We start from the raw sequence: 18,695 nt of genomic DNA on the forward strand, positions 1-18,695 counted from the left end.
CCGCATAGCGTTTTGCTGCTGTCATGATGGCATCCCATGTGGACGGCATGCCATCTTTACCCGTTAGGGTGCGGATGAGCTCTGGGTCATGCGCGCCCTGGATGAAGGCAGCGCGAACAAGATCTTCGCTGATATTGCCCAAACTTAGCTTCTTTGAGTTGAAGCGAGTGATGAAGTTTGGCAGAGATTCATCTTCTTCTCGTATGCATTTGAGGATTGTCCATTGCTCCTCGGTATACTTCCGTTGCTGACTGAAGTGTTGGCTAAACTTCTGCTGGAAGTCTGCCCAGTCGTAGATGTGGTTGACCGGTAGACGATCAAACCAAGCTCTAGCAGCCCCAACAAGCGTCATTTGGAACATGTAACACCACGTGGGTTCCGTCCAATTGCTGACGGTTGCCCCCGCTATGAACCTGTTCAAATGATCGTCTGGATCAGATATACCGTCATATGTGCCTATGTTAGGCATTTGTTTGGCACTCTTTGGGGCGATTGCTTCCGCAATGTCCCTTGCAAATTTGGACGTTCCCGCATTTGCAACGTTTGGTCTGAACGTTTTGGAGAAGTCTCGTGGACTTCCACCTGTGCTTTTTGGTTTGAAGGCTTGTCCAAAATGCCTTATCGGTTGGGATTCCATTTCCTTACGCTTCCCTTTTGCCCTATGGCGAGGGTTCGCGTCGGAGTCGGATTCCTCCGAGTCATCCTCCCAGTATTCGAATTCGTCAGCCTGTTGTACGGAACGCAAGCGTTCGTCCAACTCAGCCTGGAATTCCTTTTGTCGTGCCTCCGCCCATGCCTTAACTTCATCGAGAGTTTGGCGGGGGAGTCTTCGTTTCTCAAACTGGGTATCGGTGGATCCCAGTAGGCGATCATTTACTGCACTTGCCCCAGCTTGAGTAACTGGGGTAGTGTTCGTAAAATTTACTTCACTTGCCCCGGCTTGGATAACCGGGGTAGTGTTTGTAAAAACTGTGTTGCCGGTATTTCCCCCAGTAGCTGGGGTTGTGGTTACCGGAATTTCTCTAACCATCTTTATAGAAGTTTGAAAAACTGGAGAAAAATGTAGTTCTAGCTTTATGCACGGATGGCGCCAATGAAGAAACACTAACCGGACCCCGGGCAGATTACTGGTAACCTGGGGGTTAGATAGATGTTTCCCACGAGGGGTGAGACCCTGAGAAGATGGTTCTTCTGATAACCTGCAAAACAAACACCGTGAGCTTGTCACTGAGAAGGGGGGGTTCCTCCTTGTGACCACCCTCCGGCGTGAGAATCAGACTAGATTGCTCTTTAAATATAAATGTACATTAAGAGATTGCTAGAGCAGATATCAGGTATAATATGATGATATAAGATGATAATATGATAAGATGAGATGGTCATACCATTTGGGGTATTTATAGCCGAAGGTAGGTTTCCAAGGAGGTATGGCCGGCTGCAACAGTGTTCCTGTTCCACCAACAGTAGCCTATGCACGTGCCCTGCTGGTAGTTGGTGGGTAGGCAACGGCTGATAATGACCAGGCCTGCTGTATACCATTCCTTTTCCACCAACTGCCGGCTACGCACGTGGTATGACAGGAGTTGGTGAGTAGGCAGCGGCTAATAGTGACACAGTACAGGAGCATGCTGCTCACCATACTGTTGTCAATAAGCTGTCGTATCTTTAGTCAGATCTTTTTCCCATACCTCGTCAGGTACAGTACAGAAGATCTTCCCGTATCGTACGGACTGGCTTATTTGGGCGGGAGTATTCCCCCTCCCGCCCTTGTGCGGGATTGTTCCCGGCTTCGCTCATTCCTTCAGGTGACACTGAGTGATTGAGAGCTAAGTGCCTTGTGCGTGTAGCCTTGCTGCGCGGGTGGCCTTCCCTGATGGCTTGTATCCGAGGCTGCGGGGACAGGCGGAGTCCTTCACCATCGGGAGGCATTTCCTGCGGGACCAGCTTGCGTACTGCGCGTAAGGACGTCACGTCTCTGAGCATGGTTGGTCCTGCGGATCCAGTTGGTTTCTGCGCAGACGTCCCTCTTCCAGGTGAGTCTTGCGGGTCCAACTGGGCTCTGCTGGGACCTACCTCTTCAATATCATAAACTTATGTAATGTGCTATTATACTAAGAACATGAAAATTCAATCTCTCGTTGAGGCGTTGTATGCTCTTATTGTAAGGTGTATCAAACTTTAAAGATATATCATTTTCCATGATAATTTTCATGTATGTGACAGTGACATATACCAAAGTTACCATGTGTAACTTGACAAGTATATATAGTTTCGTACTTTCGTTTAATATGTATTAGAGCATTCTTATTTCATTTTACGTATCAATTTTATCCTTACAATTTAAAAAAAACATTTCATTTTTTATTTTTCCATTCTCCATATTTAGAGGCTCAACATTTATTCTTCTGTTATGAACACAATTGGCCCAATCGAAGTAGACCCAACCTTGCACCTAGCCCAGTTCAGTGTTGGTGAAAGGCCCACAGGTTTATGAATGAATATTGTTTAGAATGTGTTTTCTTCCAATCATACTATGTAAACTCTAAGCTTCTCACCCCTTCTATATCGGTTATCTTGTATTACATTCGGTTCTCAGTTGTAGTAATTCAGAAAATCAATAGAAACGTATCAGGTTTAGTACCTATTTGTATTACTTGTGAGTTGTGAAATAACCATTCACAAGTCACAACATCTTCATAGTTTGATAAGTATCCGTAAATGAGAAAAACATACAAGAATTAAATGTAGGAGTTTTTAATGGAATGATTTTTTTATAAACGTTCACCATATAAAACTTGACTTTTACAGGTTACCATTGCTGTAGGCCTGTAGTATATCCCGTAGGAAAAATATATTTCCACTCCAAAAGAACTAAGTTATGACATGTTAAATACGGAGAAAGCCGCAACTTCATATCCGTGGAGAAGGTTTTTGAATTTTTTTGGGGAAATCTTTGATTTCTTGGAAGAGTAAAAAACAAAGCCAATTTCTTGGGGTTGAAGACCACAAGGGATCGGACTAGTGGCGGATCTATAAATTATTTTTTTGAAGACGACATTGGGGCTTAACACTTCCACCTCTGAAAGAGGTACTAGCTGTGCGAAGGCCAAAGTGACTCTGTCCCTTTAGAGGGTCACTTGTTTTCAATGCAGGCTAGCTTTTATTCAATTTTTTTAAGAGATGAATCCTGGTTATGTAACCAAATCCATTTTATTCATTTAGGCATGTGAACATGGTAGATCTCGATATATGAGGTTGGGGGCATGGCTTATTTGTTAAATGAGCTTCAACTTAGACTCTAGTTCAAGAGCTCATTTAAGCTTGGCTTATTTTAATTAATTGATGAGCTAGCGGTACTGAATAGTTCATGAACGACTTGATACGTTTTCAATGCCATACACATACTTGTCTTAATACATTTGTGTGACTTGAAAAATGTGTCCTTTTTTTTAGTTTATTATAACTTATCTCTTTAGATTACACAAACATAAGGATTGACGGTGTTAGAAGATCATGTTTGGCATGGGGTTTTACATGATTACTTTTATTAGAGTTTATGATTACTTAGTTTATTATAATTGTGATTACTGTTGAGACATTTATCACACATTGAACTATTGAAGTTTATGGTGGAGTTTGAGCTCCACAATCCACATCATATCCTCGAACCTAATCTTTATGTCTTACAATCCTTTAGTATAATATTTACTTTATCGACAAATTGAGTTAGACATAAATTTGAAACAAACTAAATCCACATTATTAATTTTGAGCTCAGTTTACTAACATTCGAGTTGGTTTAACTCCGACTTAAAGGTTATGTGTTGTGGTCCGACTGTTCAAAAAGCTCCAGGCTCGTTGCTCGCTCGGTAAAAGCTCGAATAAAACTAGCTAAAAAAACTTGATTTGAAACATCCTAAGGTGAGTTGGCTCAGTTTTATAATTGGGCCAAAAATCGACCTAGGCTCGACTCGATCATGGCTCGGCTCGTTGGGTCGATCTTAATCTCATTTAACTTTAAAATCGAGTTAGAGCCTTAGTTGAGTTGGCCCGTTTAATTTTGAGCCCGAGCTCGAAACCACCCTGGCTCGACTCATGAACGACCATTACTTGTGGAGATGATTCGTTTACTTTAAAATGTATCACTCTTCCGTGTCTAAAAGGTATATGGGTCCTCGAATCCTCCCTCAAGCACCCCTCACTGGTTTTGAGTCAACCTAAAACCGAAAAAATAGGAATATGATATCATCTCACCGTATAATGAATTCTTTCTTAATAATTCTAAAGTAAAAGCCTACAAATTGCATGCTTATTTTTATTTTTATTATTATTATAATAAATTCGGAGAAGAGAAGCTAAAAAAAGCATAAACAATGGTGGAGCAATAATATTAATACGGAGCAGGAGCAGGAGCAGGAGCAGGAGCAGGAGCAGCCAATGGTGTTTGTTTTCGAATAAACTGCAAATATAATATTAATATTACACTCACTCTATCTAAAGTAACGAGAAACAAGATAGATAACGCATATGTACCTCCATCCTCTGCCATTGCTGCTGCTCTGGTTAACCTTTCATTCTTCATTCTCAATTAGCTTCAATCCCTAACAGGTATCAATCAAATCCAACACATTGCACTGCAAGTTCACGTATCGTCGTCATTTGCCTCTTTATACAGTTGATATCGTCATACGCAATTCGTTTCCGTCCGTTACAGGTATCAATTCCAATTCATCAATGCTATAAGTTCAGGTGTACGTTTTCATCGTTAAACCATTGACTGCGTCAATTTCAGTTCATTTCGTCAGATTGTTAATAAAACAGGTTCAGTTCGAGATATCATTATTTGTAGCTTTATAGCTTTTGATTATGCAATTGCTTACGTATTGGCTTACACATTTTGAACACTGATGATTGATACAATTAGAATGTAGCTAGCTAGGGGAGAGGATGATACATTCTGTTATCGTTTTCGCGTGGTTAAACGAGTCTTTATTATTAAGATCTAGATATACTATGATGAATGTAGCTGCTAGTAACTCACTTTTATGTTCTTATTAAGTTATTATCATTATTATTACTATTATTATTATTATTATACAGTTTGAATATGTGTCTTTTGTCTGTTGGTGTGCACTTTATTATGCATATTAGTTAACTTCAACCACAAGTAAAATGATGAAATTTGGATACAAAAGGTTTATCTAGCTTAACAGCCAAAGTCAATAGTTAGATCTTGTATTATACGACTTATTTCTAGAGTAAAAAGTGTTATATGTTGGTAATTCCGGACTGTATTCACGAGTTGGTGAATGTGGAAGGACTTGAGTTGACAAGTTTGTCAAGTTGGTTTAGTAATTCAAATAGAATTAGTATGAAAGTTAGGGTTGAATCTTTTAATACGGGGAGAATTATTGTAACGAGTTTTTTTTCGAGTCGGTTCTTTTGTAATAATAACGTGTTTATCGATCACGTGTCTTGTATTTGTTGGTTAGGGAAGAGGAAGATACTAGATGATGAATGTAGCTACTAGCAACTCACTTTTATGCTCAAGTTATTTTTTTAAACCTTTAATTTATGTCTTTTGTTTGTTGGTGTGCACTTTATTGTGAATATTAGTTATCTTCAATCACAAGGAAAATCATTCAAATAGATCCAAAAAGTGTTTACTAGTTTGACAGCCAAAGTCTGTAGTCTATAAACGAATTTTGTTTAGTCCAATTTATTTGTTGAGTAGAAGTGTTTTATTCTTGTGATTTTTATCAATAGGCAGGAAGATGATCAAAAAGACATGTCAATTGCTATGTGTAATACTGATAAGCTCGCTTAGCGTGATGAAAACAGACGGTTTCTATGTTAATATTACTTATGTTAAAAGTGCAATGGATATTGGAGCTGGTAAACTAACTAAAACTCAAATCCTTCTGTTAGTATATCTATTATTTTGACATATTTTGAGTAAAAATCATGATTTTCTGCAGTTTGTTTGGATGGGAGTCCGCCTGCATATCATTGGGACATGGGATCCGGTTCAGGAACCAACAACTGGTTAGTACACATTGAGGTTCGTTTCTCATTCTCTATATGTATTGATATTTGTACTGAACTAATTATGATTATAAACAATTCCAGTGGTCCTTGATGCAATAATTCTATTTATATGTAACTTTTTATGATTATATTTATAAGGGAGGAGGATGGTGCAACAATGTCTTTACTTGCCTCGCCCGTAGTGTGACCCGTTTAGGCTCCTCCAATCAAATGTTGGAACAAGTTGCTTTCTCAGGGATTCTACATAATCAGGCTCAATACAACCCTGGTAACAACTAACAAGTTATTTCATATTCAGTGAGATATCATACACCGAAATGTTTTCATGGTTTCTTTTTAATAATTTTATTGACAGATTTCTATAATTGGAATAAGATCAAGGTCAGATATTGTGACGGTGCATCCTTTACAGGGGATGTGGACAAAGTCAATCCAGTAAATTCTAGCATACTGCTCAAGAATCAATACAAGTAGTGGCTTTACTACATTTACAAACTTATATATTGCTCTAAATATTTCAGAAAAACAATCTTCACTTCAGAGGAGCGAGGATATTCCGTGCTGTTATTGAGGACCTGCTAGCAAAAGGAATGAATAATTCTGAAAATGTATGATTCAAAATACCTTTGCTACTTCTTTTATTGCACCTGAGTGTTATTTTATTTGCTTAATAGCTACTTAATTAGTAGAAGTTTATTATAGGCCATTCTCTCTGGATGTTCAGCTGGTGGACTGGCTTCCATATTGCACTGTGATAATTTTAAATCATATTTTCCTACAAGCACCACAGTAAAATGCCTTTCTGATGCTGGTTATTTTATTAATTCGTAAGTTAAAATTATTAACCCTTTTTCTTTGCATTAATTTGTATACTTTCAGCATAGCTATAATATAATTACTCATAAACAGGAAGGATCTTTTTGGTCAAAGACGCCTTGAGGCCTTTTATGATGATGTGGTCAATATACATGTACTTTCATAGACCCTTTATAGAAGTAGAAGCACTAATCAATTTACAAATTTACATTGTTGAGTTTAATGGTTATATTCTATTTCATCTTGTGGTAGGGATCAGCCAAAATTTTGCCTTCTTCTTGCACTTCCAAGATGAAATATAGTTTAGTAAGAGAGAATGTGCTTAAAATTTTCCAACATTATATTTTATTAAATTTTAAATCATTTTCCTTTTTTGCAGTGTTTTTTCCCTAAAAATGTGGTCCAAGAAATAGAAACACCACTTTTTATAATAAATGCGGCCTACGATTCATGGCAGGTTAGGCAAACAGTTCAAAATATTTTGCAAATACTTAAAACATTATATTTTTCTTTATGTTTATCTCAAAGTTTCTTTTTAACATTTTTTGATAATTGTTGTATACATTTCTACAGTTAAAGAATGCATTGGCTCCAGGTGTTGTTGATCCGCATGGTAAATGGCACCACTGTAAAGTTGATATCGAACAATGTTCATCAGGTCAACTCGAGATTATACAAGGTCACCAATTTCCCTAAGTTAAATAATAATTATAGTAGTTATATATATTAGCATGAATATATCTGATATATCAAATATATTAATGCTAATAATATAGACAATAAGGTGTTTCAGGTCAATTCAACTTTAACGGGGTATCTTGACTCGTACAGACATTTTGACTTTATAATAGTTTGACTTAATATACAGAGTTCCGGTTGGAGTTCTTACGCGCATTGGATGGATTTTTTGGCACTTCTTCACCAAGAGGGATGTTTATCAACTCTTGCTATGCCCACTGTCAAACTGAAATACAAGAGACATGGTTTATGAGTGATTCACCCATGCTGAATAATAAGGTAACGTGGGCCCGGCCCGTTTATTCTCTAATTAACGAGTCAAAATGAGTTATTGTTTATTGCTAACGGGCTGAATGGGTCAAACGAAAATAATTAACTAAAAGGTAAACAAGTCAAACAAACAAAACACTCCAAAGTATTTTATTTAATATTTTGCAGGCTTATATATGATAATCCATTCGTTTTTAAAGATTAGAATATTATTATAATATGTAGCATAGTTTTTGAACTCATTTTTAATCTATCAACTTAAAAAAATGTCTGTGGGTCAATCATACAAGGACTGTTTAGAAAACTAGTGGCTCATGCCTTACTCCATAAAGCTAACTCAAAATTGGCTTGTGTGTATATGAGCCGAGCCCGGACCAAGGCAAGCTAGGCTTGTTGGTTTGCTTGTTTGGTTTGTTTAACTGGCTCGTCGACTTGTTTAAATTAAAGCCAAAAATTAATATTTATAAACTATAACCAAAAGTTATATATATACATTATAAATTGTGTTTATACATTATGCATTATGTGTATGTTAAAATTATATTATTTTTTCTGTTATATACAATTTGTGTAAAAATATATAATTAAATTGTGTTTTTTAATAAATGAACTGACTCAAACTTTTTACAAGCCGAAATCGAGCTCAACATTTCAGCTCATTATGATAAATGAGCTGATCTGGCTCCGTCAGTTTGTAAACGAGCCGGGCCCAAGCCCAACCTGGCTTGTCTCGGCTCGTGTACAACCCTAACCGCACCAGAATAATTTCAATTTATTGACCTGACTAAAAAATCTTTTTGAACCGTTACCCAGTCTGCATGACTGGCCCGTTTCAACACTTGAACTTAAAACATTGATCAATATGTTTTTGGAAATTGGAACTAATTGGTACTACAAACTTTACTATAGACGATTGCAGAAGCAGTTGGAGACTGGTTTTATGACAGGAGTGCATTTGAAGAGATAGACTGCCCTTATCCATGTGATAAAACATGTCATAATCGGATTTTTATATAATAATCGCATCCCATCAGAACCGATTATGTACGCATACACATTCTTTGGAATAGCAATCACACATACAAATACAGCAACATTTTTGGATTTGCAAAATGTGGAAGAAAACAAATGGTTTCTTTGAAAGGTACAAATTTAAAGTGTAGGTTTAAACATCATGAAGTCAACAATGCATACAAAGTGTGGTAATTGGTTGTATTCTTTATTGATCATGTAATTCGCATTAATGATTAGGAGACCTATTTACACTGTCGAAACACGATTCATTTCTTTCTTGTTGTCTTGCTTAGTTGTTTTGGTTACTGGGAGCTTAACCCGAATGAAGAGCATTTCTTGAGTTCCAGATCAAACTTCACACTCATACATGCATAATAATCAAACTAAGCTTATATTATAATATGTCAAAACAATTGAAACCAAAGGCACCTCATAATAACTCAGAAGAGTGTAAAATCTCATTAGTTGAAACATAATTGAAAAAATCAAAGAAAACACAGAATAACGAATACTTTTTTAATATTTTTTGATAGCGCAATGTTTCAGTTAGCAAGCAGAAACATGACGTTATAAACTTATCATGTTTGGCAACTATGTTTTTTTTAAAGGCCAAGTTTTATAAAAAAAACAAAAACAAAAAGAACCTCAAGCAAGATGCAAAAGGTCCAAAAGAACAAAAAGGAAAAGGACCGCCTAAAACACGCTACAAAGAACCACAACTACTTTTACAACAGAAAGTTAACGAAAATAAAAAAGCACCATGTTGCGGTTTTTCACCCATAAGAAGGAATAAGCTTTCACTTCATCGGAAGAGATACCACCATTATAATTATAATTTATAATAAACCACCACTTTCATCTTTCCGGTGTGGCATCTATGTGATGAGATAAAAGATAATTTTAAGAGTTAATTATAACTTTTAAAACACATATGGGAGAATTCTTTTGAGCATATTGTAGATTTTTAAACCAACTTTCACCAATTTTACATGATCATAACTTTTTCGTACAATAATTTTTAAGAAAAAAAAGAGTATATTATAAAAACGAACATTTTATTCTCTTTAATTTGATTATGATATTACTATAGTTTTTTATAACTAAAAAATGGTTCATGTTACGTAACTACCCGTGTTTGTGTTCCCTGCCACATCAAGCAACACATATGTTACAAATAGAAAATGATTACTGTTTGAAGTTACAAATTTTTATATTCGCATATCTATATAATATTCAGAAGTCAATATATTAAAACAAATTTGGCAAAAAGTTTACCAACCTAATTCCATTATTTCAAAATCAACCTGAATTTTTTAGTGACGTTGACAAAAAAGAAAAAGAAAAAAAAATTAATTCTCTGGATCTTTACTTTTTAGTCATACAGGTTTAATCATGTTTCTCTTTAAAAAAAAAAATAAAACAAAAATTATTATCCATTTTTTTTATGTTTTTAACGACTTATAAGATACACCTATTAAATCCATCCTTTAGAGATCGAACCATTATCCCTTAACATAGAGGGGCCATCATTAATACCAAGCCAAGGCCATGATGGTGAAGATGGCACATATATTGCAAAGATTGTGGGGACAGTGGTTGTACATTTGTATAGATCGCGGGTAAAATAGAACGAGTGAGTGACGCATGTCTGTGGCTACGATAGTAGGGTAACAATAGCATTTAAAGGACTACATATAATTTACCGGGATTTGTTAAGTTATGAGATTAAGGAGTTTGAGGATTTATAGAGTTTTGAAAATAAATGAGAATGAGATTCTACAAAGAGATGTTTCATAAATTTGAAATATGAGTTTTCAAAATCTTGTTAATCAGACGTTGTGGTTTGAGTTAACAAGTTTTGAAATCTCTAAGAATATTATTAAAGGCTAACCATAACAAGTAAATCTTACTTGGATTAGCTTCCTTAAAAACCAATCTCTCTTTTCAAATAACAAAAAAAGAAGTGTTTACGCTAAAACAGAAGGCAAACGAGTTACAAGTTGTGTCGCAAACCATTTTTGAATAGCAAATTCCAATCTTTTAAATACTAAATCGATAGATCTTGGACTCTTAGAGTCATAATGCATGACCCGTTGACTAGGTTAAGTAGTCTCACAACTTCAGACACAAGAAAACCAAAAATGTCAAATACGAACATTAAATGAATGAGAACGCCATGATGGCGCAAAAGTCAAGCCATGATGGCTATAGCTGTCTAGAATATTCATCATTACATAACCAATCACATTAGCATTTAATGTGGTCAAAATCTATCTTTGATATTTGAAGAACCTTGCAAGTTCATTCTTCGGCATGTTCCACATTATTATGTGTCGATATATGGCTATCCACTCCCTCATAATATATAGGTAATGATGGGAATTTAGTATCGAAACATTCATGAAACTCCAGTAATACTCTGCTAGCCATTGAGAACATGTCGTCATCATCATCATTATCATCATTATCATCATTATCATCATCGTACTCAGTAAATCCCACCAATAGCAAAACTATGGTAGGGTCTGAGAAAGGTAATTGTATACATCCTTGCCTCTACCCCGTAGGAATAGAAAGACTGCTTCCGGTGAGACCTTCGGCTCGATAGTAGTTTTGCTTCAAGCCTTAGACATAAGGCACATAACACTCAACCATCTGGACGTCGGCCGATTGTACATATACTCTTGTCTTTCGGTATAATAGACAATTATGACATATTTTTTTAGATAATGAACTGATTCAGGTGAAAGTAAAATGTATACGTGTTCATTTGTGTCACATATATTAGACAACGAAAAATAATCTAGGATCACCCGTGACCATTGTTTGTATCCTCATCTACTTGTTGTCTCACCTCCTCCTCCATTGCAGTTGTTGCCCTCGTCTCCGTCACTGCTGCAAGCCTGCAACCGCTACCACCTCCACCGCACCACTAGTAACCATAAAAATATAATTGGTGAACCTATTTTGGTATTCTTATTTTTCTTAAATGACTCATTTCAAGACTTACTTTTGGTCAAAACCCATTTTGACACTTTTCTAAAACAATATGCTTTGATATAAACTCACAAGGTCAGAAGCCGTATTGAGCTAAACACGTCCAGATTTTCAAACACTAAAAATACTCCATCAAATCGCTATTGAAAAGTGAATAGTCGTTCTTTAATGTCGGTTTTTCATCAAGTAACACCATTGTGCAAGTCATCCTACGAGGAGAATAAACCTACTATTTGGGTTTGCGAGACGTAGACGTGAGTTGTTGGCTTGTTGCTATAAATGTTAAAAATAGTTTTATCAATGATTAATAAATATGTTTAATGTTTATAACTCTCTTGAGTTAAAGAAACTTTTGAAACTCATTCTCAATTAAGGATGGCCAAATTCGGGACTGGTACCGGTACCGAAATCGGTATCGATTTGGTACCGTCGGTTTCGAATCGGTACCAACGTTTTGAGTTTCGGTACCGGTACGGTACGGGACCGGTATTTCCCGAATTTTCCCGAAATTTTACCTTAAATACCGGTCCCGTTCCGGTCCCGTACCGGTACCGAACCGAACATTTCGGTACCGGTACCAAGAATCCGCGATTTTTGGGACCGGGATTTTCGGGACCAGTCCCGGTCCCGATCTCATCCCTATTCTCAATCACATATTTTAAATTAAAATTTGAATTTGTAATTTACAATTAAAGTTAATAAAAAATAAAAAATGTACAATTAAAAGTTACTTTTCTTAGAGATATATGTAACAAATGCTTTACACACTTGTAAAAATGATGATACAATTTTTTTTAATTTCTTAATGTTTTGTATTAAATGTAACATATATTACATATGTTTAAAAAAAAAGTTGATGTAATTTTGAAGTCTTTGATATTTTGGGTTGGTGAAGAGGAATTTAGAAAGTGTCCCAATTTTCGATTCTATCTGTTATGACCCATGGTATACCTATCGTCCAATCTTCTACGTTATTTTTTGGAACCAACTCTTAACTGTAGTAGAAGGGGTTATATCTCTAATAAGAACAAGGTTCGTTCAAAGATCGATGAAAATATGCATGTGTTAAAAGACCACATGTATGCAACAACTAATAGATTTGTATATTCACTTGAAGGCGTGGAGAAGCAAACATACAAGGAGTTATCACGAGAAATGGCGACCTTTTTTCGGTGGCCTGTGTGATAAATGAAATTAAAATAACATCATTCCTATGGGCGAGAAATAGAATTAAAAGATTATCGTTTGAGTGAAGAAGTTGTGCAAATTTAATTTTAATAATTACTCATTGTAGGTTGTCTGTGTACTTTATTTTTCACTTTTGTTTCCTTGCACGTCTGCTTGTTTCTTGTAAGCAATTCCCTTTTTCTTAATACATTAGCTTTTAAAAAGAAAACTTACGAAATCAGATGAAGAACTATACAATAGTTCGGGTTCCAACAACACTATTAAACAAAAAATGATTATACACCAAATCACCGCCATGATTAAACAATAAAAAAATAAAATGTATTGTGACTTATATGTTTTTAATTTATAATGCATTGCAATTTTTTTTGTAATTTCCATAAATAAATAATATAAGCTTTATTTTATTTATTTTACACTTTATAACTAGATTTAGAGCCCGTGTAACACACGGGATTATCTAAATAATTAAGTACTAATAAAATAATACATAATGTATATAGAAAAATATATTACATCTATGCTTGTATTATTATACATAATTGATTTTATTTATATCACAAAATGATTTTTTTTCAAAAAAAATAAATAATAACTTAATAAAAAAATAATGCACGTGCAAAAACATACCCAAGAACACTCCGTCTATTGAAAATTTATTCTCAATATCATGTATGTATAATTGAAATAAAATTGGTTATGAACCAATTTCTGAGAATACTTCTCATATAATAATAGTTTTTAACTGCACCATGGAAAAGATTTTGATAAGTTTGAGAGGCTTTCGACTTTGTCAATTGACAAAAAAAAAATAACATGTTAACACGTTCAATTTTGTGAATGTTTTGCTTCACTTGAGCATAATTTTGTACGAAATGCTTCACATAAAACATTCTGATCACTATTCAAGAAAAAGTCAATGATGGCACACATATTTCTAATTTCATAAAAGTTGAAAGTATTGATAGGCCTAGAGGTGGCATGTCATAAGTGATTGTCATTTTTTCTTAAATTTTATTAATTATGTGAAAATACTCAATGTGCAAAATCCCGAATCTTTTGATTATTTCCAAAAATGGTATTAAAAATAAATTCAAAACCCAGTCACATTTAAATTCTAACTTTCATTTGTTTAACATTTTCTAGTCAAAACTTTGAACTCGTAACAAGTTTGATGATAAATCTATTTGCATTCTCAAATTTTTAAAAATATTCAGATTACATCTTTTTTACGCGTAACAAATTTAAGCCAAATGCAGTTAATTTGTACCAAACAATTTATTTATCAACTTTCAACCCGTAACAATCAAATTTAAGTTTCACAAAAAACCTGAAGCAATCCTTGATAAAAAAAATCTAAGAAACTAAATATGATAAACTTTGTTATATTTGAAAGTGATAGGTATATACTATTCTTACAATTTAACACAAATATGTATAGTTTACTAAATTAACCGAAAAATAAATATAGATAGATTTAAATCATATGTTTATATTATAAATTTATATGACAATGTACAAAAAGAATCAATATATAAACGGATTTATTTTTTAAAAATGGATCAACTTTTAAGCATATATTTATAATTTAATGATTAAAAAATTACTTTTTAAATTGAAAACATATTAGTGTTTGTTTTGGTTTTTTCCTTACAATTTTCAACAGTATACATAGTATAATATGTTAATGATAACATTTAAAATTATATTCTTTTCAAAAGTTTAGTATCGAAACATTCATGAAACTCCATGCCAATAATACCCTGCTATCCATTGAGAACATGTCATCATCATCATCATCGTACTCAGTAAATCCTACCAATAGCAAAGCTATGGTAGGGTCTGAGGAGGGTAAATGTGTACATCCTTACCTCTACCTCGTAGGAATAGAAAGACTGCTTCCGGTGAGACCTTCGGCTCGATAGTAGTTTTGCATCAAGCCTTAGACATAAGGCACATAACACTCAACCATCTGGACATCGCCCGATTGGTGCATGTACTCTTGTATTTCAGTATAACCGACAATGATGACATATTTTTTAGATAATGAATTGATTTAGGTGAAAGTAAAATGTATACGGGTTCATTTGTGTCGCATATATTAGACAACGAAAAATAATCTAGGATCACCCGTGACCATTGTATCCTCATCTACTCGCTCTCTCACCGCCTCCTCCATTGCAGTTGTTGCCCTCGTCTCCGTCACTGCTGCAACCGCTACCATCTCCACCGCACCACTAGTAACCATAAAAATATGGTTGGTGAACCTATTTTGGTATTCTTATTTTTTTCAAATGACTTATCTCAAGACTTAATTTTGGTCAAAACCCATTTTGGCACTTTTCTAAAACAGTATGCTTTGATATAAACTCACAAGGTCAGAAGCCGTATTGAGCCAAACAAGTCCAGATTTTCAAACACCATCAAATTAAAATTTGAATAGTCTTTCTTTAATGTCGGTTTTTCGTCAAGTAACACCATTGTGCAAGTCATCCTACGATGAGAATAACCTACGATTTGGGTTTGCTAGATGTAGACGTGAGTTGTTGTCTTGTTCCGATAAATGTTATAAATAGTTTTACCAATGATTTAATAAATATGTTTAATGTTTATAACTAACTTGAGTTAAAGAAACTTTAGAAACTCATATTTTAAATTAAAATTTGAATATTGTAATTTACAATTAAAGTTAATAAAAAATATAAAAGTAAAAATAATTTCTCCTGAAAATACATGTAACAAATGTGTTACACACTTATAAAAATGGTGATATAATTTTTTTAATTTCTTAATGTTTTGTATTAAATGTAACATATATTATATATGTTTAAAAACAATTTAATGTAAGATAGAGTTTTCACAAATTTTCTCAACTTAAATGAGTTTTCATTTTATACATGTATGATCAACCAATATATGATACAACACATACATATATGTAAATGTTATCGCCGCCAAAAGTAGTATTAAAAATCCAATGCTTAGCTTAAATAATACTTTTACATCTACATGAAATTAATAAATACATGCCTGCGGTAGCACTTCAAGTCGCGAACATATCGGAACAAATTTTTTATCCACTCCGACTGCACAAGATTTTGAAATCTTCGATATTTTGGCTTTGTGAAGAGGAATTTAGAAAGTGTCCCAATTTTCGATTCTATCTGCTATGACCTATGATATACCTATCGTCCAATCTTCTACGTTATTTTTTGGAACCAACTCTTAACTGTAGTAGAAGGGTTATATCTCTAAAAAGAACAAGGTTATGCATTTGTGTTAGAAGACCACATGTATGCAACAACTTATAGATTTTGTATATTCACTTGAAGCGTGGAGAAGCACACATATACAATGAGTTATCACGAGAATGATGATCCACTTATCAATGTAGAACCTTTTTTTTGTTGGCCTATGTGATAAATGAAATTAAAATAACATTATTTCTATGGGTGAGAATAGAATTAAAAGATTATCAGAAGTGGTAAATTTAATTTTAATAATTATCCATTGTAGGTTGTCTGTCTACTTTGTTTTTCACCTTTTTTTTTCTTTACACGTCTGGATTGCTTGCTACTTGTAAGCAATTCTTTTTTTTCTTAATACACTAGCTTTTAAAAAGAAAACTTACCAATGTAGAAATCACTTTTGATGAAGAACTATACAATAATTCGGGTTCCAACAACGCTATTAAACACGATGATTATACACCAAATCACCGTGACGATTAAACAATAAAAAAATGTATTGTGATTTATAAGTTTTTTTTAATGCATTGCAATTTTTTAACCTTTTTTGTAATTTTCAGAAATAAACAATATAAGCTTTTATTTTGTTTATTTTATACTTTATAATATATATATTTTTATATTAAAAACCAGTTTCAGGATGGGTTCCGAACTCGGCCCGGTTCAGTTTCTGAACCTACGGAGTTCCTCTAGATTTTAGTTTTCCAAACAGCTTGGTTCCAACTTCCAAACCCCAATATTTTTCCTATGACACCGATTTTGATCAATACCGTGACCGTTAACTATAACGCAACCGATTTCTAAAAATACATGGTTTTGTACACCTCTACTTTTGGGTATCACAGCTATGAACCAGATTTCTTTGTAGTTTAGTATAAGTATTAAGTCGTCTCACAAGACGTAGTGTCGTGTAAATATTAATAGTCTGACTAGACAACCATTAAGAAATACTTACGAGACGTACACGATAATATAAAAAGCAACCAGATGTATAGTGAAACTTTTATAATTACAACTTATATTCTACATCTATACGTATTAATTATATATATTTATAAATAGAATAAATGCATTTTAGGAGTTTATATTCGGTTATAATTCTTGTATATTATCTCAATATTAGAGATATACTTGTCATATTTGTAAATGCCTATTAACATTAATAGAGAAGAGATCAATGGAATGGTTAAGGACAATTATAATCTTGCATGGCATTTGTATTTTAGAAGTTTATATTTATTCTATTAATAACAAAATGTATTTTTTCTTTGATATTTCGGTATAAATTTTGTTTAAAACAGAGTTATATTCAAAACAAAGTATTTTTTTATATTGTAAATATACAAGTGTTGTTACCGTACCAGTTCGTGAAAAACCAAACCAATTCTGATCAAACAACATCGACATCTATATATACTGATGTTATCGGTACCCATTGGCGGATCTTAGTGTGGGCCAAGCCAGGCCGCTACACACCTAGTTTTTTCGCTCAATAGTATAATTTTTCTTAAAAATAAGAAAAGTTATATATATTAAGTCCGGCCCATCTAAGTTATTGTTAAGATCCCCTTAACAATACCCCTTTTTATAGTTTTTAATCTAACATGTTGCTATACTTTTTAACATATACCACAAACTTTATTTTATAAGTATTCTGTGCAACGTTACAAACAATGTAAATCCCCACTAGTTGAATTTAAGGTTTTAACTTTTAAACAGTAGCGCCTGGCATGAGTAGCAGTAAATTAAATAATAAAATGTTCTGCCATATGGATCCACAATTATAGACTCTGGTCCGAAAACAATAATGTTGGCCGCTTTGCAAGCTGTCTTTGACTTTATCTATGTATATATATATGCATGCACACTCACCGAATCCTTGTCTTCGTCGGTACCTGACTTATTATACGCGTCAAACGAAACTTCCAAACCCATCTTTCTTTTCTTTCTCACTTATTAACTAATATATATATACACATATATATAATGTAACACATTTCATTAGTCGTCAGTTGCATTTACCTTTCAAGTTTTATAAACTATCTGTTATAACTTATAAGTTCATCTCTAAGGTACGTGTTTTTGTGGTCAATATGCAACTTATGAAGTTGATATGGTTGTGTTTAATGCTATAATCTTTTTTTTTTTTTTTTTTTTTTTTTTTTGAACATTCAAGCTTTCCTCCTACTATTTACATTATACCGCCAATGCCAGGAATCGAACCCTGGACCTCTCACCAAAAGGCCAAAGCCTTTACCATCCCACCAAAGTGGTGATGGCGTTTAATGCTATAATCTAAATGGGAAGCTTGAAACCAGTTATTCTTAAATAGTACTATTAAATAAGAGTTAAAGCAATCTTAGTTATTAGGTTTTA

At 34.0% G+C, this 18,695-nt stretch overlaps 1 protein-coding gene across 2 annotated transcripts; it reads left to right on the plus strand.

The window, feature by feature from the left end:
- Nucleotides 1-4,648: 4,648 nt before the first annotated feature.
- Nucleotides 4,649-8,111, plus strand: LOC143603781 (pectin acetylesterase 8-like). 2 transcript variants are annotated; one of them, XM_077080486.1, is made up of 12 exons: nucleotides 4,649-4,714; nucleotides 5,771-5,895; nucleotides 5,979-6,061; nucleotides 6,187-6,316; nucleotides 6,404-6,483; nucleotides 6,570-6,656; nucleotides 6,751-6,875; nucleotides 6,958-7,018; nucleotides 7,117-7,170; nucleotides 7,244-7,321; nucleotides 7,438-7,543; nucleotides 7,733-8,111. In XM_077080486.1, the coding sequence occupies exons 2-12, from the start codon at nucleotides 5,775-5,777 to the stop codon at nucleotides 7,927-7,929; spliced, it is 1,122 nt and encodes a 373-aa protein (XP_076936601.1). In that variant the 5' UTR covers nucleotides 4,649-4,714; nucleotides 5,771-5,774; the 3' UTR covers nucleotides 7,930-8,111. The 2 variants fall into 2 exon arrangements, with proteins under 2 accessions (XP_076936601.1, XP_076936604.1); XM_077080489.1 differs by lacking the exon at nucleotides 4,649-4,714 and having other exon boundaries at nucleotides 5,743-5,895.
- Nucleotides 8,112-18,695: the final 10,584 nt, after the last annotated feature.

Source organism: Bidens hawaiensis, unplaced genomic scaffold (assembly GCF_021521415.1).
Source record: "Bidens hawaiensis isolate Kalapana, Puna unplaced genomic scaffold, B.hawaiensis_p1.1 tig00001961_1, whole genome shotgun sequence".
Lineage (NCBI taxonomy): Eukaryota > Viridiplantae > Streptophyta > Magnoliopsida > Asterales > Asteraceae > Bidens > Bidens hawaiensis.

Excerpts from the sequence above, each read along its gene's own strand:
- LOC143603781 (XM_077080486.1), top strand. The coding sequence starts at position 5,775 with ATGATCAAAAAGACATGTCAATTGCTATGTGTAATACTGATAAGCTCG. Across the intron at positions 5,896-5,978 it reads TGCAATGGATATTGGAGCTG|TTTGTTTGGATGGGAGTCCG; the intron begins GTAAACTAACTA and ends GATTTTCTGCAG. Across the intron at positions 7,019-7,116 it reads ATGATGTGGTCAATATACAT|GGATCAGCCAAAATTTTGCC; the intron begins GTACTTTCATAG and ends ATCTTGTGGTAG.